At 55.4% G+C, this 27,777-nt stretch overlaps 3 protein-coding genes across 9 annotated transcripts; 1 reads left to right on the top strand and 2 right to left on the bottom strand.

Moving 5' to 3' along the window:
- SPOUT1 (SPOUT domain containing methyltransferase 1) lies at nt 1-13,779 on the top strand. Of its 4 annotated transcripts, none has more exons than XM_033858784.2 (13): nt 1-87; nt 715-760; nt 1,076-1,201; nt 2,463-2,622; nt 2,857-2,946; nt 3,048-3,097; nt 3,326-3,456; nt 4,883-4,955; nt 5,053-5,151; nt 5,637-5,739; nt 5,879-6,026; nt 6,674-6,785; nt 6,960-13,779. In XM_033858784.2, the coding sequence occupies exons 1-12, from the start codon at nt 52-54 to the stop codon at nt 6,773-6,775; spliced, it is 1,164 nt and encodes a 387-aa protein (XP_033714675.1). In that variant the 5' UTR covers nt 1-51; the 3' UTR covers nt 6,776-6,785; nt 6,960-13,779. The 4 variants fall into 4 exon arrangements, with proteins under 4 accessions (XP_033714675.1, XP_073662791.1, XP_073662792.1 ...); XM_073806690.1 differs by having other exon boundaries at nt 6,564-6,785; XM_073806691.1 differs by lacking the exon at nt 2,857-2,946 and having other exon boundaries at nt 6,564-6,785.
- Nucleotides 7,184-11,300, bottom strand: ENDOG (endonuclease G). The gene is made up of 3 exons (XM_033858788.2): nt 9,988-11,300; nt 8,690-8,799; nt 7,184-7,466 (listed from the first exon to the last, which is right to left on the bottom strand). The coding sequence occupies exons 1-3, from the start codon at nt 10,483-10,485 to the stop codon at nt 7,184-7,186; spliced, it is 891 nt and encodes a 296-aa protein (XP_033714679.1). The 5' UTR covers nt 10,486-11,300.
- Nucleotides 11,782-27,578, bottom strand: TBC1D13 (TBC1 domain family member 13). Of its 4 annotated transcripts, none has more exons than XM_033858782.2 (12): nt 27,049-27,578; nt 25,857-25,930; nt 24,200-24,240; nt 23,536-23,597; nt 23,282-23,381; nt 22,332-22,414; nt 20,404-20,563; nt 17,319-17,529; nt 16,644-16,807; nt 15,541-15,701; nt 15,289-15,346; nt 11,782-14,374 (listed from the first exon to the last, which is right to left on the bottom strand). In XM_033858782.2, exons 1-12 carry the CDS (start codon nt 27,069-27,071, stop codon nt 14,309-14,311), a joined length of 1,203 nt encoding a protein of 400 aa, XP_033714673.1. In that variant the 5' UTR covers nt 27,072-27,578; the 3' UTR covers nt 11,782-14,308. The 4 variants fall into 4 exon arrangements, with proteins under 4 accessions (XP_033714673.1, XP_033714672.1, XP_033714670.1 ...); XM_033858781.2 differs by lacking the exon at nt 27,049-27,578 and adding an exon at nt 26,925-26,992 and having other exon boundaries at nt 20,404-20,560; XM_033858779.2 differs by lacking the exon at nt 27,049-27,578 and adding an exon at nt 26,925-26,977.
- Nucleotides 27,579-27,777: the final 199 nt, after the last annotated feature.

Raw genomic sequence — 27,777 nt, 5'->3', positions numbered from 1 at the left:
CGGAAGGGGTGAGTCTGATTGGCTGGGCGGGGCCGACGGTGTGCGACTAACATGGCGGAGCGCGGGAGGAAGAGGCCCTGCGGCCCGGTAGGTGGAGGGATGTGGGATCCCGCGGCAGGGCGCGGGGTGGAGGCAAGAGAAAGAGCCGCTTGGGGGCCCGTGGCAGGGCCTGGCCGCACCTCTAGCTCCCTGCTCGTCGCTGCTCCGCGGCCCGAGTCCCCGAGGTGCCGCATGCTCATGGCCTCAAGCACCCCTGTCCAGATGAGAACCGGAGGTGGGAGCCGGGGTTCGAGTCAGAGCCGGGACTGCGTTGGGTAACTCATTGCCCGGGGCCCGGATTCAGAAGACCGGACCCGGCTCGGAATCCCGAGCCCTTTCGTGGCGTATCTCTTCTGACACCACGGCGACAGTGGGCAGGTCCTGTCCCTCTGAACCTGTTTCCTCTTCTCTCCAGGGGGAACTCATTAAACAATTTATTGAATGCTTACTGTGTGCCAGGTGTGGTCTCAGGCACTGGGGGTACGACAGGTCCCTGCCCTCCTGACGCTTTCTCTGGGCAGCAGGAGTGTGGCGTGGGGGGCGGGGGGAGGGTTCCCTCGTTTCCTCACCACCTCCATTTAAAGAGAGGGGACAGCTGTGGAGCAGCAAGTGGGACCTCCTCTCGGGTGTGACCATTCAGCCTCACTCCTATATCTCCTCCCACCCCTACTCCAGGGTGAACATGGCCAGAGGGTGGAGTGGCGAAAATGGAAGCAACAGAGTAAGTAAGGGACCGGGGCGGTGGGCTCAGATGGGGAGATGAGCATCTGTGCTCACCTCTCCCCGAGGCCGCTCCATCAGTGCACAGCTGAATCTTGGGGAAAAGCCACCAGATTTGGCCCCTCTAGGTCCCACAGTACCCAAAATGGAGAAGACAGGGCCAGAAGCCCTGGGAGGCTCCTTTGGCTGCTGTCTCAGCAGCATTGGAGAGCCCAGGCTGCCCCTACTGAGAGGACATCACCTCCTGGACTGCTCCAAGTCCTCCTCAGGTCCAAGTCCCTCTTCCCTCCACCAATCGGGATGTCCTCTTATCCAGAAAAAGAGGAGAAAAAGAAGTGGAAGGATCTCAAGATGGTGAAGAAACTGGAGCGGCAGCGAGTGCAGGAGGAACAGGCAAAGCGACAGCAGGAGGAGGAGGCAGCTGCCCAGAGGGAGGATCGGGGTGAGCAAGCTGGGTCCTCGGTAGGGCAGAGAATGTTATAGCTGGAAGGGCCCTTAGGGGCCAGTGGGTCCAGACATCTTGTCCTGATGGAGAAAATGAGGCTCAGAGAACGGGAGGGACCCAGAAAACTGAGTCCTAACTTCCTACTTAGGTAGATTTCGATTCTGTGGAGGGTAAGCATCATATATCATCACTTTATGCCTCTAGAACCTCATCATTGTAATGATAGTTAATTTTTTTCCTTCTTTATTGATCACTGTGTGCTTTAATTTCACTTTTCATTTAAGTATTTTGATTTCATAATAAGAATGTCTCTTTTTTCTCATTAAATAATACATGCTCAAAACAAAACTCCCCAAACAATACAGAAAACAATAAAGAAAGGAAAAATCCCAGCAAACATTGCAGTTAACGTTTCTCCAGCTATGTTAACACCCACTTATATATAGGTAGGGAGGTATATAGATACAGTTTTACAAAAGTTGAGACTGCTTTATCCACACACTTCTGGAGCTGTTTTTTCTCATCCCACATTGTGTCCTGGATGTCCTTCCGTGTTCGTACATTTGGATCTACCCTAACAAGTTGTATCTTTCCTCCTTGGCCAGACCCAAAGGTCTGGAGGGTCAGGGGGCCATATTGTACCCTGTAAGCCCAGTGGTTACCAGTGATGATGGTGACAGTGGGGAGAGCAACTGAGCATGTCAGCTGTCTGACACCGGGAAAGCCCTTTATCTCCTGTGGCTCCCTTTGGACAACTCTGGGAGGGAGAGTGTGGTGGTCCCTCTGAAGCCAGCTGTCCTGCCTTTTGTGTGACCTTGGGTCACATATTTGACCTCTGTGGGCTGAAGGTTCCCCACCTCTCAGTCGGGATCATGGTATACCTACTTCCTAGGGTTATTGGTTAACTGTGCACATATAAAAGGCACTAAGAATAAATATTAACTCATTATCATCCCTATTTGACGCCTGGGGAACTGAGGTGGTAGGGGGCAGAGGATGTGAATATAGGTCAGTTCTTCTAACAGCTCCCTTGCCTGGCCCAGCGGTATGCCCTTCTTACGGGAGTCCTGGAGACCTCTGATTCCATTTTCTTCCTGGGTAGATTGAGGCCCAGAGAGGGGAGTTGGATCTATGCTGCTTAGCTCAAAACTCCTCACAGTCGGAAAATTCTCTAACTCTGGGCCCTGGATTAGAGCAAGGGAGGGGAGGGATGGCCCTGGCCTCTCTGGCTGACCGTGAACACCCCTGTCCTGCCCAGGGCGGCACTACACCCTGAGCGTGGCCCTTCCGGGCTCCATCCTGGACAACGCCCAGTCGCCCGAGCTTCGCACCTACCTGGCCGGCCAGATTGCTAGAGCCTGCACCATCTTCTGCGTGGATGAGATTGTGGTGTTTGATGAAGAGGGCCAAGATGCCAAGTGAGGGGCCATCCAGCGGGCCCCGGGGCTCAGGGAGAAGGGAGGGGCTGCCATGATTGGCTGGGCTTCCCTTTTTTCCCTGCCTACTTGCCTGGGCTGAGAATCCCGTCTGAATGCCCCCACTGTAACCCTGGCGGGTCGAGTTGCAAAGCAGGGGCGCTGCAGAGGTCATACTGGGGGGAGGAGCTCTTGAAGGAAACCCGGTGGGCTTGAGCCCTATCTTTCTCTCTCCAGGACTGTGGAGGGGGAATTCAGGGGAGTCGGCAAGAAGGGGCAGGCATGCGTGCAGCTGGCCCGGATCCTGCAGTACCTGGAGTGTCCCCAGTAAGGGCATGAAGGACAGACTTGCCAGAGCATGTGGGAGGGGTGGTCACGGTGCAGGTCGGATGGGAGGTGGCCTCCCTGAGATCTGCGTCCTTTCCTAGGTACCTAAGAAAAGCATTCTTCCCCAAGCATCAGGATCTACAGTTTGCAGGTAAGGCTGTGGGGGCCTGACCCCCCTTTCCCCTGGATCATCCCCCAGACCCTGAGAAATCATGGGACAGTTGGGAAAGCAGGCCCAGGCAGGGCAAGGCCTGTGGCTGGTGAGAAGCAGCAGATCTGTGGCAGAGCTGGAACCTGAACCAGGGCTCCCAGCCTTACCTTCCACCCCTCCGTGTGCCTCTGCACCTCCCAGAATCTAACTGGCGCTCCCCAACCACAGGGCTCCTGAACCCCTTGGACAGCCCTCACCACATGCGTCAGGATGAGGAATCCGAGTTCCGAGAGGGCATCGTGGTGGACCGGCCCACCCGGCCGGGCCAGGGCTCCTTTGTCAACTGTGGCATGAAGAAGGTAGGAATTGGAGGGTGGGTCGAGACACGTTTCCCAGACACACCCTGGCTACGGAGGGCACATGGGTGGAGAGCCCTGGCCCCAGGCATCTCTGCCTGCCAGTCCCCCATTGATGCAGATTTGGGCCAGAGAAGTACCTAAAATGGGGCTCAACAGATAAAGCCAGGAGCAAAATTTACTGTTTTAGAAAAATCAAATCAACAGAAGATAGTCCTTATACGAAAAACAAACCAAAAGAAAACCCGGGAAAATCAAGTTCACGATGCCTCTGGGGCTGTTCCGGAGCGCTGCCAAGCTGGGGCTCGGAGCATTCGTTTGCCACCTATTAACCCTAAGTCTCCTAGAGAAGGAGGCAGAAACATTTAAACAGAGGAGGATCCCCTCCCCTCAAAAAGAACAGATCTGAGGTAACTGGCTAAAAACAGAACCGGATGACCCAGACCCAGATGAAGAGAGAAATGTATGTGAAACCCGCAAAAGAGAAAGTGTCCCATCCTGAATTCAAAAGTGGGACAAGGGAATTCCATCATAATCCAGTGATTAGGACTCCATGCTTTCACTGCCGAGGGCGTGGGTCCAATCCCTGGTCAGGGAACTGAGATTCCACAAGCCATGCAGCGCGGTGGGGGGAAAAAAAAAAACTAAAATTGGGACAAAACACAAACATCAAGTGTCCTTCCTCACAGCCTCCCATGTAGTCAGCATTTACTTCATGCCAGGCCCTGTGCAGTGTAACAACAGGTATTATTTATGGAACATCTTCTGTTTGACGATTAGGACACTAAGGCTCAGAGGGGTTAAGTGACCACTCAAACTGCTATAGCTAGTAAGTGGCATAGCCACCAAAATGTAAGAAACTGGGATTTAATCTACTCATGAAATACTTCCTACTCTGTGCCAGGCCTGGACCAGTGTCTTGCAGTAGTCGTTTTGCAAGAATGGTCTCTTGGACTTCCCTGGTGGCGCAGTGGTTCAGAATCCACCTGCCAATGCAGGGGACACGGGTTCGAGCCCTGCTCCGGGGAGATCCCACATGCCACGGAGCAACTAAGCCCATGCGCCACAACTACTGAGCCTGAGCTCTAGACCCCCGAGAGCCACAACTTCTGAAGCCCGTGCACCTAGAGCCCGTGCTCCGCAACCAGAGAAGCCACTGCAATGAGAAGCCCGTGCACCGCAACGAAGAGTAGCCCCGGCTCACTGCAACTAGAGAAAGCCCGTGCACAGCAACGAAGACCCAATGCAGCCAAAATTAATTAATTAATAATAAAAGAATAGTTAGTCTCTGTGAGCAGGTCTGGCCCAGGTGCCGGGGAGCGGGGCTCGAAGGGTGACCTGGACCCCTGAGGTGCCCCTGTGTCTGGGAGAGCAGCGACCCCCGCTCTCCTGCGGGGGACAGCACCAGTTTCTTCTGGCTTCTTCCCAGGAGGTGAAGATTGACAAGCACTTGGAGCCTGGACTCCGGGTGACGGTGCGGCTGAACCAGCAGCAGCTCCCAGGTACCCTAAAGCATCCCCAGCCTGGCCCGCCTGCGGGCTCGGAGCCACTTCCTTGTCCCCTCGCCCCGTCTTCACAGCCTGTCTGCTTCCCCTCCAGAAAGCAAGACCTACCGTGGAAAAGTCGTGTCGTCACAGGACCCTCGCACCAAAGCTGGTCTCTACTGGGGCTACACGGTCCGCCTGGCCTCCTGCCTCAGTAAGGACAGAGCTTCCTCCTGTGAATATCCGTCCTCTCTCTCTGGGAGGCCACAGAGAGCCTTGCTTGACCCAGAAGTCAGGCCGGGGTCCTAACCCTACTCACTTGCCGTGTGACTTGGGCAAGTGCCTTTCCTTCTCTGGGCCTTGGTCTCCTTGAGTGCACTGCCTGGAATGCTTTTAAGGACTTCTGAGGAAAAGCATCTTTAATAATGTCTGCCATGGGGTCGGGAATGGGGGCAAAAGGGCCAGATGAGTCAGAGGTCCACTACTTGCTTTTGGAGCTCCTTCCTCCCCACCCTCTGCTTTGTCTCCCCAAGCTGGTACACGCACGGTCTCTGCCTGTTCCATCGCTGACTTCCCAGCAAGAGTGAGGGGCCTGGCTGTGGCTCTCTTACCTAAACCACGCCCCCCAACACGTACGCGCAGCCAAGTGGCAGTGGCCTGTGGGGTACAGAGCCCCCAGTGAGCTGGCCTCCCCCGCAGGTGCTGTGTTTGCTGAGGCCCCCTTCCAGGACGGCTATGACCTGACCATTGGGACATCAGAGCGAGGCTCAGACGTGGCCTCCGTCCAGCTTCCCAACTTCAGGTGGGTCCAGCCAGGGGAGGAGGAACGCAGCAGGGGACGGGACTGGTGGGGGCAGAGTTGTACGGACCGGGCCCCTGCGCATATGGGGGGCTGAGAGCCCTGGGGGCTGCACTCAGTGACCCCCTCCTGTGGGCGCCAGGCACGCTCTCGTGGTGTTTGGGGGCCTCCAAGGGCTGGAAGCTGGAGTGGATGCTGACCCCAACCTGGAGGTGGCTGAGCCCAGTGTCCTCTTCGATCGGTACGTCAACACCTGCCCCAAGCAGGGCAGCCGCACCATCCGCACCGAGGTGAGCCCGCCCGCCTCCCCGACCTCCAGGCCCAGCCTGCTCACCACCAGCAGGGGCTGGAGCCTTGGGGTCCGTCCAAAGGGGGGCGTTGCAACCCTCTTCCCGTCCCCCACCCCGCCCAGGGCTGCCCTGAGCCAGCCTCCTCTAGGCCTCCTCGCCCCCTTTAGCTCTCACCACAGCAGAACTGCAGCAGGGACAAGTTGAGAGTGGGCTGGGAGTTGGGAATCCTGGGTGCTCGTGCCCATCCAGCTGCTCCAGGAGCACCTGGCTGACCCAGGAGACCCCACCCATCCCTGCTCTAGGCCTGTTCCCTTAGCTATACGCTCCGTGTTCCACTTCCCCGTGTCTGACCCTGGTGGGCAGGGCAGCCCTCCTCTCTGGCACCTCTGTCCCATGGGGGACAGGATGCGACCAGCTCTGAGAGCTTTCCACCTGGGCAGCCACTTCTGAGGGCAGCACAGAACGCTGTACCTGTGGGCACTTCCTGGGGGAAGGTGCCATTGCTTCCACTGGTCTCAAAGGGTGGTGACCAAACAGGTGGACAGCCTCAGTCTACCTGTCCCTGAGAGCCCTGCCAGGGCCAGGTGTCGCACGCTTGCCAGCCACAGCCTCCCAAGCAGGAATCCCTGCTCCCACCCTTCCGACAGCTACACAGAGGGCCCTCCCTGCCCGTCACCTGCCCCTCCCGCTCCCCGATCCTGGGAGGCAGCTATTACGATCATCCCCATTTTACAGAGGAGGATACCTAGAAGCAGAGAGGTGAGGCCCTTTCCTGGCCAGTGACAGATTTGCAGGATGAAGCTGGGCCTGTGCTTCATAACCCCCCTACCCCAGGCCCTGCTGAGGGCAGCATACCCCAAGGGGCTGGGTCCTGGGCAGTGGGGCACCTGCTAGCTTCCCAGGCCCCAGCCTGTTGCTGTGCTTCTCTTCCAGGAAGCCATCCTCATCTCCCTGGCTGCCCTGCAGCCTGGCCTCACCCACGCGGGTGCCCGGCCCAGCTGAAGGTTCTGTCGGGCCCAAGACGGCACAGAAACAGTGGTGAAGCCAGAGGTTCCCACGGCTCACCTGGGACAGACACACCAAAGACTTGTCTCCAAAAATGAACACCTTTAATTCGACCCAGTCCCCCCGACCCCACAGTCTGGCTGGGGCTGCCCTTACTTGCTGCCTGCAGTGATGGCCTTAAGGCTGCCTGTCCGTGCCAGGATATTTGGCACAAAGAGCAGCCCTGAGGCCCGCTCAATGCTCTCGATGGGCACCAGGAAGCGCTCCAGCGGGACCGCCTCATCCACAGGCGCGTTGGGCATCACATAGGAGCGGAGTTCGATCTGCCCGTCTGCTGCCTCCAGGATCAACACTTTGAAGAAGTGGGTGGGCACTGCCACGTGGTTCTTGCCAATTACCTGGTACTTCACATAGGACTTCCCATCAGCCTCGGTCCTGTGGGCAGACCCAGGCACACATGGCCTTTTAGGGCTCCTGGGGGACTTGGTCAGACCCAAGGCCACCTACTCCAGGGAGCCTTCCCTGACCCGACCTCCAGCTTGTGTCAACCTGCAGGACCACCCCTCAGCGTGAGGCTTCTTTGCCCTGCTTGGCTCCCCCAGGAGGCTGGGAGCTCCCTGCAGGGTAGAGAGTCACTCTTCCCCTGTTTTCTTCATGTCCAACACTGGGTCAGGTAGAGTGGGTGGTGGCAATAAACGCTGCAGAAAGAATCAGGCCTTCATTCACATTCATCCGTGTGGACCCTCGATTACTGTCTGTCTCTCCCTGTGGAGGGTGGGCACCAAATGGGCAGGGCTGTGGCAGCGGAATTCCCAGCACCAGCACAGGGCCTAGGGCAGAGCAGGTGCCCGGAGCACCGGATGGGTGACTTCAGGCTAAGCCTCCACGGTGTCCGCTCCATTTCAGCAGGCCAGAGGAGGCACTTGCTAATCAAAGTACATCAGTGTCCCAGCCAGCGCCTCAGCAGGCCTGTGCTGAGCCCTTACTACGGTGACATCCACCATCCCGCTTTGTGCCTTAAACAACCATGTGGTAGCTAATGGGTATTATCCCCATTTTACAGGAGAGGATGTTGAGTTCATTTGCCCACTGCACCAAGAAATGAGGTGACAGGGCCTGGATTCCAGCCCAGGCAGAGCCAGCTGTGTGGCCACAACCTCTAGCCTCACTCATCCCAGTGCTCAGCAGGCTAGAAAATCACCAAGGAAGCTCCGAAGAGCTCAGTCCCTTCTACCTGGGAGGCCGGGCTGCAGAGGGACAAGAGTAAAGGCTCAGGGTCAGAGAGATGGAGTTCAAACCTGGCTCCAGGGGAAGCATAGGGGAAGGCTGCTCCAAGTAGGGGAGACCGAAGGCGAGAGCCTAGTGCAAGGGTTTCTACCCGCGCAGAACACAGAGTCAGGTGGATGTGAAAAGAGATGACACAGGAGAGAGGAACAGGGCAGACTCAGGGCCTGGTGCCCACGGGCAGAGGAGATGTCTAGGTGGGTACCCCAAAGGTCTCTGGAGTAGAACTGGGGATCCCGAGACAGGGAATGGACAGATTTGCCAAGAAACCAGATGAGTGGGGACCTGGCGGTGTTGACACAGAGCCTGGGGGGAGCCTGGACGGGATGACTGGGAGGTGCTGGTGTGCCCAGGCCCCCCAGCTCTAGCTTTACCTGGGCAGGAAGAGAGGCCCCGTGCAGACATAGACATTTTGGTAGGTGCGGGTCAGGCTGCGGCTGTACCGTTCCAGGTTGTTCCAGGCATTCTGGTTGAGGTGGGGCACCTGGCAGGAGAAGTGGCCTTCAGTGAGACTGGCTGGAACACTTGCAGTTAGAGGGCTGCCCCAGGCCCTGAGGGGCTGGCACTGGCATGGTGCCAGAAAGTTCCAGCGTGGGTGGGGGGTGGGAACAAGCAGGTGGAGGAAATGGGTTCATGGAAGGAGAGTCACTTAGCCTACACAGTCACATGGGTGGGGCCCGGATAGAGCTCAAGGAGGTGCTACTTTCGTCCAGCTAGAGCGGGAGAACTAGCATCCCAGGTCTCAGAGCTGTTTCTCAGCTCCAAAGAGCCATATGAAGGAACGGAGGAAACCTCCCAGATAGAAACAGGCCTGCCCACTGCCCCCAGGGGCTCATGGGAAGACCAGCTCTCCCAACCATCTCTCCTTTCCTTTTCCTAGTCTGAACCGCATGCAGAGCTCAGCGGGGAAGGTCAGGAATCTGCTCCTGACTCCACCACTTGAGCTCTCCAGTCCTCAGCACGGCGTCTAGTCAGATGGGTAGGGGACTGTGCTCCTGGGTGAGCACAGTCAGGTCAGAGAGGCTAGGACCTCACAAGCCTCACTCAGAGCCTGACATCCGTCTCCACGTGGGTGTCAGGCCCTGGTGGGAACAGGGCTAGAGGTAGGGCGGCTAGTCCAGGCGCACAGCGACTGCTACTAACGGCCACTGCATGCAGCTATCTTTCCTTTTACTCCTGGAAGGAAGGCAGGGTAGGACAATGGCTGAAAGCTCAGGGTTCTCTAGGCAGGCTGCCTGGGTCTCCTCCCACTGTGACACTGCGCCAGTCACTTTGTCTCTCCGAGAATCACTTCCCTCATTATAGCCGGTATTTACTGAATGCTCGTCATGGGCCAGAAAGTGTGCTCAGTACTTTTACGTGCATGGTGTCCTCAGTTCCTCAGCGCCTCTGCACGAGGTAGGTGAATAACAGTTTTATCCCCATTTTACAGACAAGGAAACTGAAGATCAGGGAGGCGCCCGGGGGCCCTCGGTTAAGATCAGAGTGCAGAGTGGGTGCTCAGCGCCCCACCGCTCCGTCCCTTCCGCCTGCGGCGCGCGGTGTGTTTAGCCAGGCGCCTGGCGTAAGGCGCGCACTCGGTAGCTTTCCTATCTGCAGAGGAGCAAATCGAGGCTCAGAGGCGAGCGGTGGCCTCGCCTTCCGCCGCCGGGGCAGGGGTCGCAGGCGATACCTGGGGCGCGATGTTGCTCAGGTAGAAGGTGTCGTTCATGGCCTTCTGGCTCCAGCGGTGGTTGCCGGCGGCGGCGAGATGGCCGCGGTCGAAGCCGCTGCCCCCGTAGTCGGCGTTGGTGGCGCGGTGATACGCATGCACCGAGTCGTCCTCGTGGAAGTCGCAGGAGCGGCGGTCGCCGTCGCCGCGGAGATTCTCAGGCCGCAGCTGCTCGACCACCCAGAGCGCGCAGCGGGTGCGCGGGTCATAACACAGCATGTACGACTCACGGCTCTTGAGCTGCGCCACCCCGGGCAGCCCGTACTTCGCCAGCTCGCCGGGGCTGCCGCCCGTCGGAGCCCCGGGCACGGCGGGAAGCCCGGCCGCCGCCGCCACAGGCAGCACGGGCAGCCGGCTCAGCAGCCCCGGCGCCGCCCGTCGCCGCCAGCCCTCGGCGGCTGCACCCAGCCCTGCACCCAGCGCCAGGGTCAAGCCGCCCCGAAGCAACTGCTTGGCCATGGATTGTGGCCGGAGCGCGGATGGAGAGCGGTCCGCGGAGACGAAAGAAAGCCTCGACCTCACGCGTCCGACCCGGGAGTCTCTGAAAGGGGCCGCACAGGCCTGCGGGGCCCACCGCGAGGATAGCGCCAAGTGGAGGAGTAAGACAGCGGAACGCGGGTCCCTTCCACTCCCGAGCGCTCCAAAGTATTAATATTATACTCAGCAAGCCAACAGTAGGCGTCAGGACCGGCCCAACTGGACCTCCCGGGGCCCTTCCAGGCGTCACCACCGGCCCAACTGGACTTCCAGGGGTCCTTCCTTTGCCCTTGTTAAGACTGGGCGCTGAGAGGTCGTGGCATCGCCGTCGCGGTTTGTGATTGGCTGCCCCCAGAACCGGCTCCGCCCCGCCAGGTCGCCTTGGTCTCCACCGAGGGATCCTCCCGCTCCGCCAACTAAGATGCCGCAAGCCCCCAGCGGACAAAAAAAAAAAAAGCTTTATAAAGGTTCATACCTTCTAAATCACTTAGAGGACTGAGCTGGGGAAATAAATCAGGAATGCAAGGATTCCCCACCGTATTACTTATAATAGAGGCCGGGGAATAAGCAAAATATTCGGAAATAGGCACTGGTTCCGGACATTTTTAGCACATTAGAATAGTATCTAGACCATAAAAAAAATAGATATATTTTTTTCGGTATGCGGGCCTCTCACTGTTGCGGCCTCTCCCGCTGCGGAGCACAGGTTCCGGACGCACAGGCCCAGCAGCCATGGCTCACGGGCCCAGCCGCTCCGAGGCACGTGGAATTCTCCCGGACCGGGGCACGAACACACGTCCTCTGCATCGGCAGGCGGACTCTCAACCACTGCGCCACCAGGGAAGCCCATAAAAATATTTTTAAATCATACAGCAACTTGCTCACCACCTAACGTGAAGGGAGAGACAATACACAAAACTCCGTATCAAGAAAATGAAAATTATATAATAGTAATTACATCAACGAAGAGAAGACCAACATGTTATCGGTGATTTTCTCCAGATTGTGGGCTGTGAACGACTTGTTGAATTTCAAAATTTTCTCAATCTAAAAAATAACTTGCTATGAAATCATAATGTAATAATACCTTCTGCCCCAGTGCACACTCTCTCCTCCCTACAACTGCAAATTGCAGTTGTTAAAGAGTTGAATAGGCTCTTCCAACAATTTCCTAACCTTTTCCTTTGACCATTCTAAGAGCTTCCTGACTCCATCTTTGCTCATTTTTCCTGCTCAGAGGTCCTGAAGGTTTCAGCCCCTCACAGAACCAATGCCCACTGCAAAGAACACATGATTTATTAAAGACAACTTGTCATCAACAGCACTGATTCAAAGAACGAAACAGATGAAAAAACAAAAGCAGACTAACATTCTGACCCTTGGAATGAGACCTGCTGAATTCATACAGCCCATTCTCTAGGCGTCCAAAGTCCTGGGGGCAGCTTCCCAAGCAGGAAGCCTCGGGGTCTCTAGCTCTCTGGGGACCTCCCTTGAGAGTCTGGGGAGGGAGAAGGGCAGGTCCTCCCATTGGCGAGCTCAGTCTAACCTGGACATGGTTCCTGTGCTCTTTTGACCTTCATCACAAGGTCAAGGAGAGGGCACTGGACCCAGGTCTGCCACTGAGGCAAATGAGACGCAGTGATTCTAGTATGGTCCCAGGAGGGAAGGTAGAGGGACAGGTAAGAGGCAATGCATCAGGTGTCCTGGGCAGTGTCTGCTGGGACCCAGGCTGTGGCCCAAGCGACAGGCTGTGAAGGGATCAAGTTGTGACTGAACCACCAGCTGACAAGTTCTGGGAAGAGGGTGAGCCAGGCTGCTGGGAAGCAGCGTTTCTACCCCATGCCGGTGTCTTGGAGGCCGGCAAGGATACCAACTCTCTTGTCTCCCTTAGACCCAGTTCTATTACAGAGCTCAGGGCCCTCCCAGGCAGGACCTGCTGGAAAACCAGGAAGGTCCCAGAGGCAGGCGGAGAGGATGTTGACTGACCTTGGAAGGTCAGGAAGACCATGACTCCAGCTGGTTTCCACCATTGGAGTCCTACCCTTCATCCCCAAATCAAGCACTTGCCAATCTGCAATAAATAACCAGGAGTCTGAATAAATAGTAAAAATCTCCCAAATACTGTGCTGGGAGAGGAGGAGGAAAAAGGCAAGTGCATGGAGTCCTAGAAGCATCCAATGGACAGCCTGGAAAGGCGCCTCCTTGGGAAAACTGTCCCTGGCCCATAGCCACAAGTCCTGGCTGTCAGGCTAAGGAAGTTTCTGGGGGGCCGGAGGGTCCCTGCTGGCCAGTCTGGGGAGATGAAGAGGACCCGTGCTACGTGCTACGTTACCCAGCCTTCCAGATGCAAACCAGCTGCCTCCTCACAAAAGGAGGGAGGGCCTTGGTCGGAATAGGCCCACTAGTCCCACAGCCCAGCCTGGGAGGAGCCGGCTGCTCCTACTCAGTAGGCATGGGCCCCACATTCTGGAAGCAGCCCGGCAGGTGACCGGAGAAGGGCCTGCACCTCCTTCAGCTCCCCTGCCTGAGGGACACATGGCTCTCCTGGCCCTGACAGGACCCAGGCCTTTGAGCTTGGCCACACCTGGCCCAGAGAGACTCCCTTTGATCCCACTGCCCTTTATGGGACTCGCTTGCCCTGGGCCGGCACCTGGAAGCCATGGGAACGACTACACCTTAGAAGCACCTGGATCCCAACCTTAATGTCCTTTTTCTTTCGGGAGAGAAGGACCTTTGGGGGAAACTCTGGAAGACCCAGCTCTCCCTCTCCTCCCCCCTCCCTCCCTGGGCAGGTGGGTAAGGCTCAAAGCTTCATGGGCTATTAATTCTCAGCAACTCTGGGTTTCCAAGAATCCTGCGGTGGGGCAAGGGTTCAGGGCCCTCGAGTGAGGCACTGTGGACTGGGGGCCCTGGGAGCCTAGACCTGGGAAATGGGAACAGGCTGCGAAGGTCAAGGCTGACCTCCAGGAGCCTGGCTCAGCCAGACTCTTCATTCTGTCTCCAGGGTTCTTGGGCATAGCGAGGAGGGTGGGGGAGAGGCTGGGGATAAGGCAACCCAAAGAGAGGGGAGAGAGCGAGCCAACGGAGAGAGGGGCGGACAGAGTGAGAGCCACACACCCTCAGTGAAAGAGGTGGAAGGAGAGAGAGGGAGACGGAGGCAGAGACAGACAAGAAGCAAAGACCAAGAAGGAGTCACCTCCCTCCATACACATGAAAACACACACAGACGAAAGAGAAACACACACACACACACACACACACACACACACACACACACACGCACACACAAAAACACTCTGTGGGAAAGAGACAGAGGGTGAGACCTGGGCCTGGCAGCCTCTTAGCTCCTTCACGGTGTCACCTTCCCTGTGGAGAAGCCAAGCACCAACCTCCAGAAGTGGTTTCTGGCTCATTTGCCAAAAGCACCTCCCTGACCAGCGCCCAGAAGACAGAGCAGGAAGAGAGAAGCAGAGCAGAGGCAGGGAGGGGCCCCTGCCTGCCCGCAGGGCCCGCATCTGCCCCAGCCCCAGGACACCACCTCACAAACTCCTGCCCTGCTCAGCAGCCTGGGTCAAGGGTCCAGGGTTGAAGGGGTGGAGTGGGGGGAGGAGCCAGGGCTCGGTGGCTGGGAAGAGCAGGGCCCAGCCGGCCCCCGGTGGGAGCGACCAGGGTGAGAGGCCTGGAGCGGGCTGATCCTGCAGCGGCCCCGCTGGCTGGGACCCCACGGCCTCCTGCACGTCCCAGAAGCCAGGGCACAGGGGTCGGCGGTGGCTTCTCTCCCAAACCTGGGCCTCTTGCTGCCAGGCTACTGGGAGTCTTGGAGTTCCTTGGCTTTCTGTAGGATCTGGCAGACGTCTGTGATGGGGTAATCCTGGGCAGGGGAAAGGCCAACAGTATGCTTGAGAATTCAGCTCACCCTTCACCACCTCTGCTGCCCCCAGCCCTCTCCAGTAGACCTGTCATCACGCTGGACCCCAGGCCTAAGGGATAGGGAGCACAGGATAGGCCCAGTCTGCCCAAACCTTGCATGGAGCTATACTACACCCACTGCAGCAGTTAACTTAACCAACCCAACTAGTCACCACCCAAAAGGTCTCACAGCCCCTTCCCTAGGACAAGGACCACCTGCTTCACCTCTCCCCACTCCTGCCATCGAACCCTGACCTCCACTGACAATGAGCCTGGAACAGGGCCGGACACTGTCCATGTACTAGCTCACTGGGTCACCTCAACAGCCCAATGAGGGCTTACTGTGAATCTGCCCGTTTTACAGATCTAGTCAATGAAGTTATTGAAAACCAACCCCAGGCCAGGCGTTGGCAAAGAAATTATGGCCTAGAGAGGTTGCCACTTAGCTTAGGTCACATGACTAGCACGGGAGAACAAAGATGTGAACCCCAAATCGTCTGACTCTCAAGCCCATGTTCTTAACCACTAAGGCCCACGCTTTCCTTCCCCCGGTCTGAGCATGATTACCAACGGGCATTATAACCACATACTGGGTAATAAGTCGCAGCCTTGAGTGAATGACTTGGCTTCTCTGAACCAGCTTGGTTCAGAGAAGCCAAGTCATTCACTCAAGCCCACACCACACTCAAGGTCAGTGGCAAAGCCAGATTTAACCCAGATCCAAACACAGACCTGCCTCAGGGTCTGGACTCTTTAAGCCCTGCTACCCTCTCCTGATCCTGACGCAGCCTATCACAGCAGCTGGCATGGGGCGGCCGCCTGCTAAGTGTCTGTCTCATGGCTGAAGACTGAGCCTGCCCCTCCAAACTCCATTACCTGCAGGAGCCGCATGTTTACCGTAAAGTCCCCTTCCAGCAAGTGCTCGCGGATCAGTCTAAGAAAAACAAGCAACAAAAGCGCTGGGCCCCTGGGCCACTCCGAGTGCAGGCCCGCCGGGCCCCTTCCCGCTCCTGCCGCCCCACCGCACCCGCAGCAAGTTTGGTTTGATGCTCGCCTGAGAATCCCAGAAGCTCTCACCAGCCTCTCAAGAGCAGGCCCTGCCCGCCCCCTGCTCGCGGCCACACTCACATGAGCATGGCGCAGCAGACCAGAAGGAGGAAATCAAAGCGGCTGTTGTCGGCAAACAGGGAGTCCCAGATCCGGATGACATCAGGCAGCAAGAACTCCTGGGACAGCAGCAGCGTCAGCCAGCGGAAGGCGAAGAACTGGGGCTTGATATTCTGCTCTTGCTGGGGAGACAGAGGTGCAGGGTGGGTGCAAGAATCCGTGTTGGCTGGTTGCCACGGAACACCATGCAACCTATTAGACGTGAATTCATATAAGCAGCAGGCCAGGCGTAAGCGCCAGGCACGCTGGGGCGGGGATGGCACGGAGCTGCCTAGGGAGCCTCGCTCAGTGCAAGGGCAGCTCCTGCTTGCTGCCAGCCAACGCTGTCAGATCGTCTGATGTTTTTCTGAGAGAAGCCAGATACCCAAACTTTTATATCAGCTCCTTAGATTAATAAATACACTACACAGATTATAACTTTGGATTTATGGACAGAGAAACCACCATTGGGCACTCATTACGTGTCTGGCCTTGTGCTTAACGTGGTAAATATCTCACTTATTTACTCCATACGGCAGCCCTGCAAGGCAATTATTCCCAATGGAGACGAGCCCTCTGGTCAGCCACAGCGAATACTATTGACCGAAAAAGCGTGTTACAAAACAGCAAGATGTGATTCCGTATTTGCTTAAAAAGATATGTTTATATATATATATATATATATCTTCTTGTTCATGAAACTTGTTTTGTTTATAAGTAAATGTCCTTTTTAGTGAACTGTTTCCTGAAATAAACATGGAATGCCACTCCACTAATTTTTAAAAATGAAGTTCATACTTCCTTTCTTAGAGGACTAACAGCACACAGTAAAGGCCCTGCACCGCGCCTGGCACACGGGGCACCGCATCCACCCCCCCCACCCCCAGCCCGCTAGGCTCCCACCACCTGCTGCCCAGGTCCCCCGGCCCCGCCTCGGCACCCGGCTCAGCACTCCCTGGCGGCAGCAGCCACGTCCAAGCCCCAGGCTCCAGCCAGTCCTCACCCTGGGCCTGGGCTGCTCAGGAGCCTGCCGTCCTCTGCCCCTTTCTGTCTGCCCTGGCCCGTGTGGCGCTGGGGGTCCTCACCAGTTTCAGGTAGAGCTCCATGTCCTTATCCTTCAGGGTGGAGTACACCTTTTCCATCTTGTAGGTGATGCCACACTGTGAGTCGTCAAGGCTCTTGATGAAGTTGTCCCGGATCTCAGCCATGAGGTTGGTGAAGCAGAAAAAGGTGTCCGCCTCAGCGTGCTCTGGGAGAGACAGGCAGGGTGAGGGCAGCCGTGAGAGAACTGGCACCCTCCCGTGTCCCACCCCACCGCTCAGCTACGCGAGACCCCCCTCCCCTCTGAGCCTCACCAAGTCACCCCACCTTGGTCAGGCTGCGCCCCTCCTCTGTCCGTGGCCACTCTCCACCCCCGACTAAGGACATCACTTCTTTCTTCTCACACCTGACAATGCTGTACACCAGCTCAGCGACTGATTACATACTCTTCTGCTGACATTTTTTCATATCGTGACTTACTTAAATCTTTTCTATCGTTCAGCTTCCTGTATATACAGCTCATCTCCTCTACCAGAAATTCAGTTACAGATAGCAAGAGGTCAGTAAACATCTAACATTCTAGAAAGTTCAAGCCAGAAAAGATCTGAGATGATCCAGGCCAACCCGCTTATCCGACAGAAAATGAAGGCCCAAAAGAGGGAAGTGAACTGCACAGCTAGATACGATAAAGCCCATTAGCCTGGAGCCCGTTTATCTACCCTTCCACTCGCTGTTGGGGTCGGTGGCAAACGTGTAGTACAGGGGCCCCACGATCTCATTCATGCCCTGCACGTAAGCGATGCCAGGGTTGAGCTTGGCGTAGATGAACAGAATCCGCTCCACCACCTCCCAGTGGGCCTCACAGCCGTTGGGCAGCACCTGATACTCGTTCACGGATGAGGGCGCCGCATTCTTGTGCGGGGAACTCATCTGGGGGAGAAGAGAAGCAGCCCGTTAAGGTGGGTGGCACTACCGACAGTATGTTCTCACCGGATATGTTCACCCACGAGCCGAAACCTAACTTCCATCTCATGGGCAACCCAGGGCACAGAGGAACGCGTCCAACACCACCGGGAACAAGCGGACAAATCCAGAATGTGCGACACTCTACCAGCCAGCTGGGCTGCAATCTCATTTATGGTGATACAGGTCAGATGGTGCTTACCTCTGAGGGAAGGCGTACTGACTAGGAAGGGGCATGAGGGAACCTTCTGGATGATGGGAACGCTCCGTGTCTTGATCTGGTTGGCAGTTACACGGGTGTATACATAAGAAAAAGTCCATCTAGTTGTATACCTAAGATTTGTGCATTTATTGTAAGTTATACTTCAATTAAAAAAAAACTTTAAAAAAATATAAAAATATATCAAAAACAGACAACTGGTTAAGACTCTTCAAAAAAGTCAAATGTTGAGGAAGGGGGAGTGGAGGCGTGCTCCAGATGAAGAGACTAAAGAAACGTAACATCCTAATGCAATGCATAAACACTGAAGAGGTGCTGGTCTGGATTTAAAACCACCAAAATATTCTTAGTACGACTGCGGACACCCGATCCTGGACTGGATGTGAGGTCTTATTACGGATTATGGTTAATCTCCGTAGATGAGACAATGGTAAGGAGGATGTCCTCATTCTCACGGGATGCCTGCTGAAGTATTTGGAGGTAAAGGGTCAGGACGTCTGTCTATATATGACACACACACAAACATGGCCAAAGGTCAACAACTGTTGAATTTAGGTGGAAAGTATATAGGTGTGCATTGTACTCTTCCTTCAACTTTTCTGAATGTTTCAAAATTTTCATAAGAAAAAGTTGGGAGATGAATGAAGAGATGATCCCTGCTGAAAACTCATGCAATAGAGCCGAGGTCCCCAACATCAGGATCCCCTGGGAGCTTCGTAAAGGTTCAGGTGCCTGGGGTTAACTGTATGAGAGCCACAGGCACGCCCACACAGGGACAGAGTATGAAGCTGTCCGGGAAGCCCAGGGTCCTGGGAACAGGAAACTCCCTTTCCCACTATATATACACGTGTATACACATATACATATGCGTGTACGTGTGCACACACACAGACACACACATCACTAATGTTTACCCAGAGCTCCACAAGCCTTCCTGTTTAATGCCCTGAACGGCCTAGAATACTCTCACAACATCATTTTCAAGATGAGGAAACTGAGGCTCAGAAATGTTAGGCCACTCTTCAGACGTCTCGCACTAAAGTGAGCCCAGACCAGCTCACTCTAGAACCCGAGGCCCAGGCCTCAGAGAGTGCCCACTGCTTTCCAAGAATCTGCACAGCCATGACCTCATTTCACCCTCTGGGCAATTCAAAAGCCAGACAGGGCGGAAATGATCACACCCAGTTTACAGAAGAGGCGGAGGCCCAGGAAGGTGAGCTGGTGTTAGTTGCCCAGGATCAAACAGTCCGCTTAAACTCAAAACTGCCCAGCCACTGGTCCAGAGGTTTAGCAATGGAGCTTGCGCTCCGGTTCTCTATCACCAGGACCAGGTCCAAACCTAAAATCAGTTCTCAGCCACCAATTACTGTAGTAAAATGCATGACAGAAGCCGGGTCCCCATCTAGCCAGGCAGCTAGAACAGCAGCCAAGCAGCAGGGCCACCAACCCGGCCACGGGGCCACTTAGCCAAGCACGTGGCACCTCCTGACACACCCAGCTGTCGTGAGCACGTGGAACCCGGGGATCAGCCAGAATGGCCCCGTCACCCCTGTGGTGGAAAACGGCTGCTCTCCTGGAAACACAAAGCCCTGACCGGTCACTCCACTTGGGGGAAACGAGCTTAGCTTGTTGGAGGTTACAGAGGATTTTTCCATTGTTGGAAGACAGCGAAAAACTGTGAGGAACAAGTCAAAGCTCCAGGTGCCAAAGCAGTAGGTGTGAATTGAGGAACAAGACAACATATTTGTTTAGCTACAAGCAGCTTCTCAGAACCACAGGAACTTGCTAGAAGACCGAGGTTCAAGCACTCAGCATCACCCGGCCAGCACAAGACCTACCGTTCTTTTCTCCTAGGTCTCTCACGCCCCTCCCCACTCCACCCCAGCCCCCACCCCCACCCCCACCCCCCGTTGCCTGGACGCCTCAGCTGCCTCCCAGGCAGCCTCTCCACCTCCATTCCTGCCCCCGCCAGTCAAATCTTGTATAAAGGCAGACTTAAATCACATCCCTGCTCTTAGAATGGTGCAGGAGTCCCCAGCCCCCAGGATAAAGGCCCCGCTGGCCTCACCACCACTCATCTCTCCAGCATCCTCCAGCAGCCCTCCCCCCCCAACCCACCCCCCGACCCCGCCCTGCCCCACCTCATGCTGGACTCCCTTCCTTGAACACACCCAGCTCTCTCCGGCCTGAGGACGTCCACACATGCCATCCTCTCCACCTGGAAGTCTCTTTCCTCTTCATCCTTGGAGCCTCAGCTTAAATGTCACTTCCTCAGGGAAGTCTTCCCTGATGCCCAGACCAGGTCGGCTCCCCCCATCACTGTTCCCACCGCACCTTCTCATCACACTGGTAGTTACTTTTCCAAGCGCCGTCTACACCACAGACCAGAAGTGTGGCTCCTTCACTGCACAGCAGGGCCCTCCCCCACACCCATTACACCAGCCTTTGATGCCTGACTTTCAGAGAGAGCCTGGAGGGGGACCGGGCAGGACCAAGGCTGCTTTGGGTAACTCTCGGGGCAGATGGTCAGGGCTCTGATGGCCCGTGGCCACAAGTCCAAGAGAAGCAGGAAGGAAAAGGCCATCACGGGGCGTCCCTGGGGCTTCCAGGTTGCCTCTCACATTTGTGACCCCGCTCCGGTTCCGGGCCACCGTCTGGGATTTCAGTGTCGTCTGTTCCACCCGCTTACGAAGGGTCTCGAACTCATTCTGCGGATCCAGGATGAGGAGGCAGGGGTACTCGGTGGCCCTCTGGAAGAAGGATATGTCTGGGCACAGCCTTCTGTCAAGACGGAACAGGAGAGGACTGTTACTCAGCGTGGAATTTTTAGGCATCCCACCAGCACCCTGCTGCCAGATGCCCCAGCATCCCCAAAGCCTCTTGTATGTGTGTGTGTGTTTTTTAATTAATAACATTTTATTTCAAAAGCAATACAGTCATGGTATATGTATACATACCCATATATCTTACGTGTATTTGCAAATAGACACACACACACGCATATGTATTTTTAAGTGTCCTTAGGGTCTTAACTCTTCTCTTAAAACAAACGTCTTTCCATGTCAACAATATCTCATATGTACAAACGTATCAACTGCATTGTGGCTTAAAATGGTAAAAGAGGTTTCGTTAAGTTACACGTTATACAACAGAATGTTACACAGCTGACATAGGAGATGCTCAAGACAGAGCAAGAGAAAAAAGCAAGTTGGGAGACAGGCTCTAGATCGTGATCAAGTTTTTAAAATATATGTACTGCAGTACACGCACATTTTCCAAAGATCTTATACAGAGCACACTGCAAACTTGCCCTCTATAAACACTGAACAACGTGCTACAATCACTACCAGGGTAAGGACCTGTTTCCCCAGAACTGGGTTCAAGATGTGGTTCCTGACTTAAATGGGGCTATTAAACACCTGGTGAGCAGAGGCTCCAGACTGAGAAGGAAGGAGGCAAGAGCCTGTTCTGCCCCCTGGCTGAGCAGCCCAGGGTTGGGGTCCCACTGCGGGCACAATGCGCACAGGAGAGGAGCAGCCCCAGGTGGCGAGGGGCTGCAAACACAAACGGCGAAGGCAGAACTGAAAGCAGGCGGGCAGACTCAGAACCCAAGCTCTGAGCACTGGGTCCACTGCAGACAGGCCTGCCGGCTCCTCACCCAGCCCTGTGGAAGAGTCACCCGCTGCCAGACTCGCCCACCCAACAGGACAGCACAGCCAGCGTCTCCACACTTCTCTACCAGGAGGAACGGCATGCACATGCACACAGCGTAGCTCACAGTTTAAAAAAAACACACTTCTGACCCTGTCGCTCCTGTGCTTAAAACCTCTGCGCGCCTGCCCCACATCCCTGGGATGGAGTGATGGTCCGACCCCCGCTTGCCTCCAGTGTGGCCGCAGGCACACGGGCCTTCGCACTGCTCCTCAGACAGCCAAGCTCTGCAGGCTCGCAGGGCCTCCCACAGCAGCTCCTTGCCCAGCACCACAGGGCCCTCCCCTCCCCTCCCTCCTGCCCCAAGGCGCCCGCTCCTCCCATCTCAGCTGCCGCCTCAGGCGAGGCTTCCCGACCTCAGGGTGCCCTGAAGCACCCTGAACTCTGCCTTCAGAGCATTCTCCACAAACTTTAGTGACACGGATCTGTTTTGTTGAACATCCGTCTTCCCGTCCTCCCTGCCAGCTTCTAGGTTCCTTAAGGAGAGGGGCCATGTCTGTCTATTCCGCGTTCAACGCCCAGCCTGCCATTGAGCCTGCCATGTAGCGGGGCCTCAATATTTGCTGAAGGAAGGAAGAGATGAATCCACAGACGCCAGGGCTACAACTGAAACTAAGGCAGGGAGAGAGGAGAGCTGGGCACTCAGGGCACTCACCGCACCGCCAGCCCCACCCCAGGCCTGCTACCACTAGGGCCTGGACGCAGCTACCAGGACAACTCACCAGCAGTTCCTCAAACACGCCCCTGCGGGCCTGGGCTGGGAAGGGACAGGGCAGAAGAACTGGAAATCCCACAGAAGCCCCAGGGGCCGGCTCCCAGCACCCAGCGTCCTGCTCACCGGACATCTTTGTCGATCTGCAGCAGCACCTCGTTGTCCTTGAAGTACGTGTTCCATCGGCTGTCGGGGTTAGGGTTGAGTGGCTGTCAGGGAAAATGAGCTGCTCTGTCCTCGGCCGGCTAGAAGCCCAGGGACAGATACCAGTCTGGGGGCCTGAGCAGTGCCTCCGAACCAGCATTCCCAGCAGAGACGCAGCTGTTGCTGAGACAGCCTGTGAGCTAGCTGGGGGGCAGCACAGGCCTCGTGCAGCCTCCCGAAGCACGATCACACTCCACAACCGGCAGCCGAGCCCCGTAGTCCGCTCTGAGTACTTCCCTGCGCAGCAAGGACTCTGTCTTTCCTGTCTGTAGCTCTAGAATGCTGCATGTAACAGGTGCTCACTAAACGCTTGCCTGCTGAATGAATGAATATTGTATCATTAGGTCTCTTCGAATCTAACTCATTACTACTTTGAGTTGCCAATTCCAGTCCTTGGAGGATCGGCCTGGGTCCAATCCATCTCCACTTCCCGACTGCAAAGCACCAGGGAGGAGCTCGGTATTTGTGGCTGGAACGAGGCTTCCTCCAGGCCACACAAAGGCAGTTTATCCTCCCGCCGGCCCTGCTCTGACTCCCTTCAACTATAATATCACAGAACCTTCCTCGAGGAAGGGGACTGAGGAGGAAAGGAGACAATGCACGTGGAGGACCTGGCTCAGCGCTGCACACACACGCTCCTGTGATCCCAGTCATTGCTTACAGTCCCGACTGGGCCCAGAGCCTGCGGAGAACAGGGAGAGACAACAGCCTTCAGGGGCTGAGGAGCTAAATGCAGAAATGAGGTACTGGGAGGGCCAGAGGGGACCAAGAGCAGCTGCACCTGGCCTCTGGCATGAGGGACCTAGTCCATTCCAAAGCCCACACCTCTCCCCACTCTGCAGCCTCGGTCCCCACTGCGGACCCCTACTCACATGGTCCTCAAAGGTCACATCCTCCCTGGATACACCCATGTTGGCCTTGGCGATGCCAGGCTGGATGATCATTTCCCTCAGGAACTGAGAATACAGCTCCCTGTAGGAGAGAAGAGGAGAGAGGGATGATCCCCAAAGGTCTCACCCAGGGAGCCCGGAGCGCAGCAGCAGCAACAGGAAGTGGGCCGGGCTCACACCACCTGCTCTGTCTGATACAAAGGGCCTCCCATCACCCGCCTTTGTCAGCGTCTCACCTCTGCTTGGCCAGGATGGAGGTCCAAGACGCTCTCTCCAAGGGGAGGTAGTTCAAGAGAATCTGCAGAGAGAGAGAAGAGCAAAGCTCTGGCGACCCCCCCAGCCCAACCCTGGAAGTAGATGGAGGCTGAGAGGCCTCAAAGAAAATGTCTGAGAAACCCCGGAGACAGCAAGATGGGCTAAATAAAACCCAGGAACACAGGCATGGGCTGGGGGCAGCCTCCCCTTTTCTCCCCACTGGCTTCCCCCACCTTCATCTTGAACCAGCCCTTTTTACTGCATTTCCTCACACAGACCCTTCCAAACGATAATAAAACTCTGTGCTCAAAGGTGTTGGAAACCAGGAAACCGGGGTTCTGCTCCCACCTCAGCGAAAGGCTTTAGGCGAAGCGCAGCCTTTTTTTGTCCCAATAAGCATCACTACCACTGAGCTGTCTGGACCAGGAAGCAGAGGGCTTCGCTGGCATTACAAAGTGTTCCATCCCCAAGGGGATCCTGGAGGGGACGCCAAGAGAAACAGAAAACACAGAACTTCCCAGAAGAGCTTCCTGGGACAAGCAAGGAAAGACAGAGAACAGGAAGAAGGGGCCAGGGGTGGGGGCAGCCCATGCAGGAACCCAGGGACTCTCAGAAGAGCAGAAGCTCCAACCCAGGCACACCCACCTTCCAGCAGAGGCACCGCAGTCCGCCCTCACAGGGGATGCCTGTGGACATAGCAGGCAAAGGTCACGCCCCCGCAGAGTCCCAGAACCCCCCAGTCCTCCACCTTGGAGCCAGTCGGCAGGGAATGGAGTGGGCAAGAAGTACTTCTTCAAGGATGGTTTTCTGCCAGAAAGATCACTAGACTAGATGCTAATCCTGTGTGTACTCTCTCTCCATGGCCCGTCTGGAATGTTCTTTTGAGGATAACACCTTCTCACCCTTGATATTTCTTCCTCAGAGCAGCCTTTACCAACCACCATCTCTTCCCAAACAAAGTCAGGTCCCTTGACATAAACAGTAATAACTCCATCGCTTCTCCTTCACAACATCCACCACAAATGGGATCGTATAATGTAATTTGTATATTTATTTAACATCTTTAACCCCTACTACTGGGTAAGCCCCAGAAAGACGAGGACCAAATTTGTCTTACAGTCCCAGTACCTAGCCCAGGGCATGGCCCACAACAGGTAGTCCATAAGTATCTGTGGAATATAAACAAAGCTATGAATGCTAAGTGTTTTGGGCTTCACGGACATTATTTCACTTAATCCTCATTACAGCCCTAGTAAGTAGGGAAGATCAGCATTATTGTCCCCATCTTACAGATAAAGAAACGCATCTGTAAAGATAGAGAAATCAAGGACTCACACACAGGTCTGTCTGACTCTAGAGCCCAACTCAGCAGGCTGCATCCCCTGGGGCCTGGCAGATTCTTCAGCTCAGCACAGATGCCAAAACCCCTCAAGATCTTCAGGGCCATGTTATAACGCAGAAACTAACACACCACTGTAAAGCAATTATACTCCAATAAAGATATTTAAAAAAATAATAAAAAAAAAGATCTTCAGGGCCTAAATATCACTCCTGAACAGAAAAACAAACTTCTCCTGAAATACTGTCATGAACCTCGCTAAAGCAGCTGTTGCTACCGTCTCCCCAGTACAGTGAACAGGAGCTACCCACCTCAGAATCTGCATGGGGATGAAGAAGGCAACTCAAGCATTACTTGCTGACAAAGTTACAAGGGCAGAGCAGTCACAAGAAGCTACCCAGAACACCTTCGGGTATTTTTAAAGACAAGCAAAAGCCTCTGTGTTGAGAAGTTAACAGGCCACGGAGGGCAAAGTCAAAAGCTGCTGGGGTTCAGCTCCTTAAAGTGAGTGTCTCAAGGCTGGAATCTTACCATTAACCAAAGTTCACTGTTGCCTGAGTTGGCTTTGATCCTAAGCCAGGGATAGAACCAGGAACCACTCTGTAGCTAACCAAATTCTACAAGACAGGAAGCTTGCTGAGGAATGAGGAAAGACCTGACCTCTGCTCACGAAGTCTCCCCTCTGCCCTCCAGTTACTCTCAGGAAGCAATGAGCATCATTTATAGGCCCATAAGCACCCTGTCTAAGGCCTACAGGCATGCTAATTGTGGCCGCCACTGCTCCAGGAACCCCCTCCAAGCTCAGGGTAGTCACTGGTTGTTCAGCTCCACAGAAGCTGGAGATGGCCCCAAAAGGCAGGCTGGCCCCCAGACCCGGCCCGGTGTGGCCTTGGGCACCCTCCCCTCCATCTTAGTCACAACGCTGCTCTAGGAAAACCCTGAAAACGGAGAGTTGCCTCTTACCGCTAAAACTGAGTTCCTGAAGCTTTTCCAAGGCAATCGTGGGCTCCTTCAGGACATCCTGGAAATCTGCAATCCTAGAAGGAGGGAGGGGGAGGCAAATGGAGGACAACCAAACCCCAAGATGACAGGCTTAGCGACCACTCCTAAAGCCCACAGCTCCCTTACACCACCAGTCTCCAACCTGTTCCTCCCTCCCCTTCGGGACATACAGATGTGCAAAGCTCAAGCAAAACCTGGCCAAAGGCAGCTTTGGAGAACTAGAGATCACTTTTTCCTCTAAGCCCAGAAACGTACAGATATTCTTGTCTAGAGGTTCTCAAATGAGCACCACGAAATCAGACACATTCTAATATTTAGTGAGCTGGCATTTATACGGCACTTCCTGCTGGCCAGGCCCAACACACTGCTGCTATCTGAACTCAAAAAACCCTAGGAATCAGGAGTAATTTGATCTGTAGACAAGGACCTGTGTAATCAGCATTCCAAGCTCAAATGTATAACCATTAGAAGACCTCTGGGCCTGCCCGCAGGCAAGGACAAAAGGTTTAAAAAACAAGTCCTGCACCACGGGGTGGGGGGGAAAGTGGGGGGAGGGGGATGAATTGGGTGATTGGGATTGACATATATACACTAATATATAAAACAGATAACTCATAAGAACCTGATGTACAAAAAGTAAATAAAATTATATTTAAAAAAAAACAAGTCCTGGAGGAAAACTGAAGTGAGCAAAATTAGCCAACGCTGCAGGATTTGGCCTGAGAAGAGAACAAACTGGAGAATCCAGGTTTTCTAGCATTTCTAGTAAGAAAAGGACACGTGGGACGGGGAGCATCTGGACAGACTAGGGTACTGGGGCAAAGGGTTAACAAGGGAAAAAAGGACGGGAGGTGGGGGTGAGATCGGGCATCGAGGCCCTGGAAGAGGAAGACACCAGGGGAAGGGATCCAGGGCGAGGAAGAGACAGAAAGAGAGAAAAGGGGCGACACCGAGGGGCAGGAGAGGTGTCCACGTTCCGTGCCCCCCTCAGGCCCACAGCAAAGAGGTTGTAAAGTAGGCGCCCAAAACCTTCTGCCAGGGGCAGGGCGGGGGGTGTCTCGGTTCATGGCCGCATCCGCGCGCCCCCTCCGCAGGTCAGAAGGGGCAACCCGGCCAGGAGCGGCCTGGATGGTCTGCCCCAATGGCCCCTTACCGGCTCTTGTGCAGACTCGACATGGTGTTGACTTCCGGATCCCCCCGCTGCCTCCGCCGCCGCCAGCGCCGCCGCCCCTCAGGGACGCGGGGCGCTGGGCAAAGGCCTCCGACCGGAAACTCAGCCTCAGGCGCGCGCGTTCTGCTCCGCCCCGCCCCGTTCACGTGCCACCCCTTCTCCGCTCTGCCTTCTGGCGGCGCGGCGGGGCGGGCGGGGCAAGAGAACGCCGGGAACACGGTCCCGCCTCCGCTCCCCCACCTACGAGGCCCGCGGACCTAGAGCGCCATCGCGCAGGTGACCGCGCGGTCTATGCTCCCCAAGGCTATTCCTTGACCTTTCCTGGGCCTCAGCTTCCAACTAGGCAGTATATCTGTCACCTTGTCCTCTTCCTTACACGTTCATCACCTGCAATAAGCTATTGAGTTATCGTTTCAGGGATGTAGACCTTCCCTGCTAAACTATACAAGGCCTGCCTGCTGGTCTTTTCACTGCTGAACCCTCGACGCCTATAGCAGTGACTGCACAGAGCAGATGGTTCAATAAACATTGGATGGAAGAGCAAGACTACAGTTCAGTGTTTCCTTGACTTTTGGATTTCATGAACATGAAATTTATCATAATATCAGGACAATAGAAAAGGAAAGCCAAAATTTCAGGATCCTTCCCAAGAAAAAACAGTTGGCAGCCTCTCAGTGTTTTTTCTCTACACCTATATGTGCATATGTGCAT

Source organism: Tursiops truncatus, chromosome 6 (genome assembly GCF_011762595.2).
Source record: "Tursiops truncatus isolate mTurTru1 chromosome 6, mTurTru1.mat.Y, whole genome shotgun sequence".
NCBI lineage: Eukaryota > Metazoa > Chordata > Mammalia > Artiodactyla > Delphinidae > Tursiops > Tursiops truncatus.
Note: the sequence above shows the minus strand (reverse complement) of the source record. Positions and strands in the feature narration are given on the sequence as shown.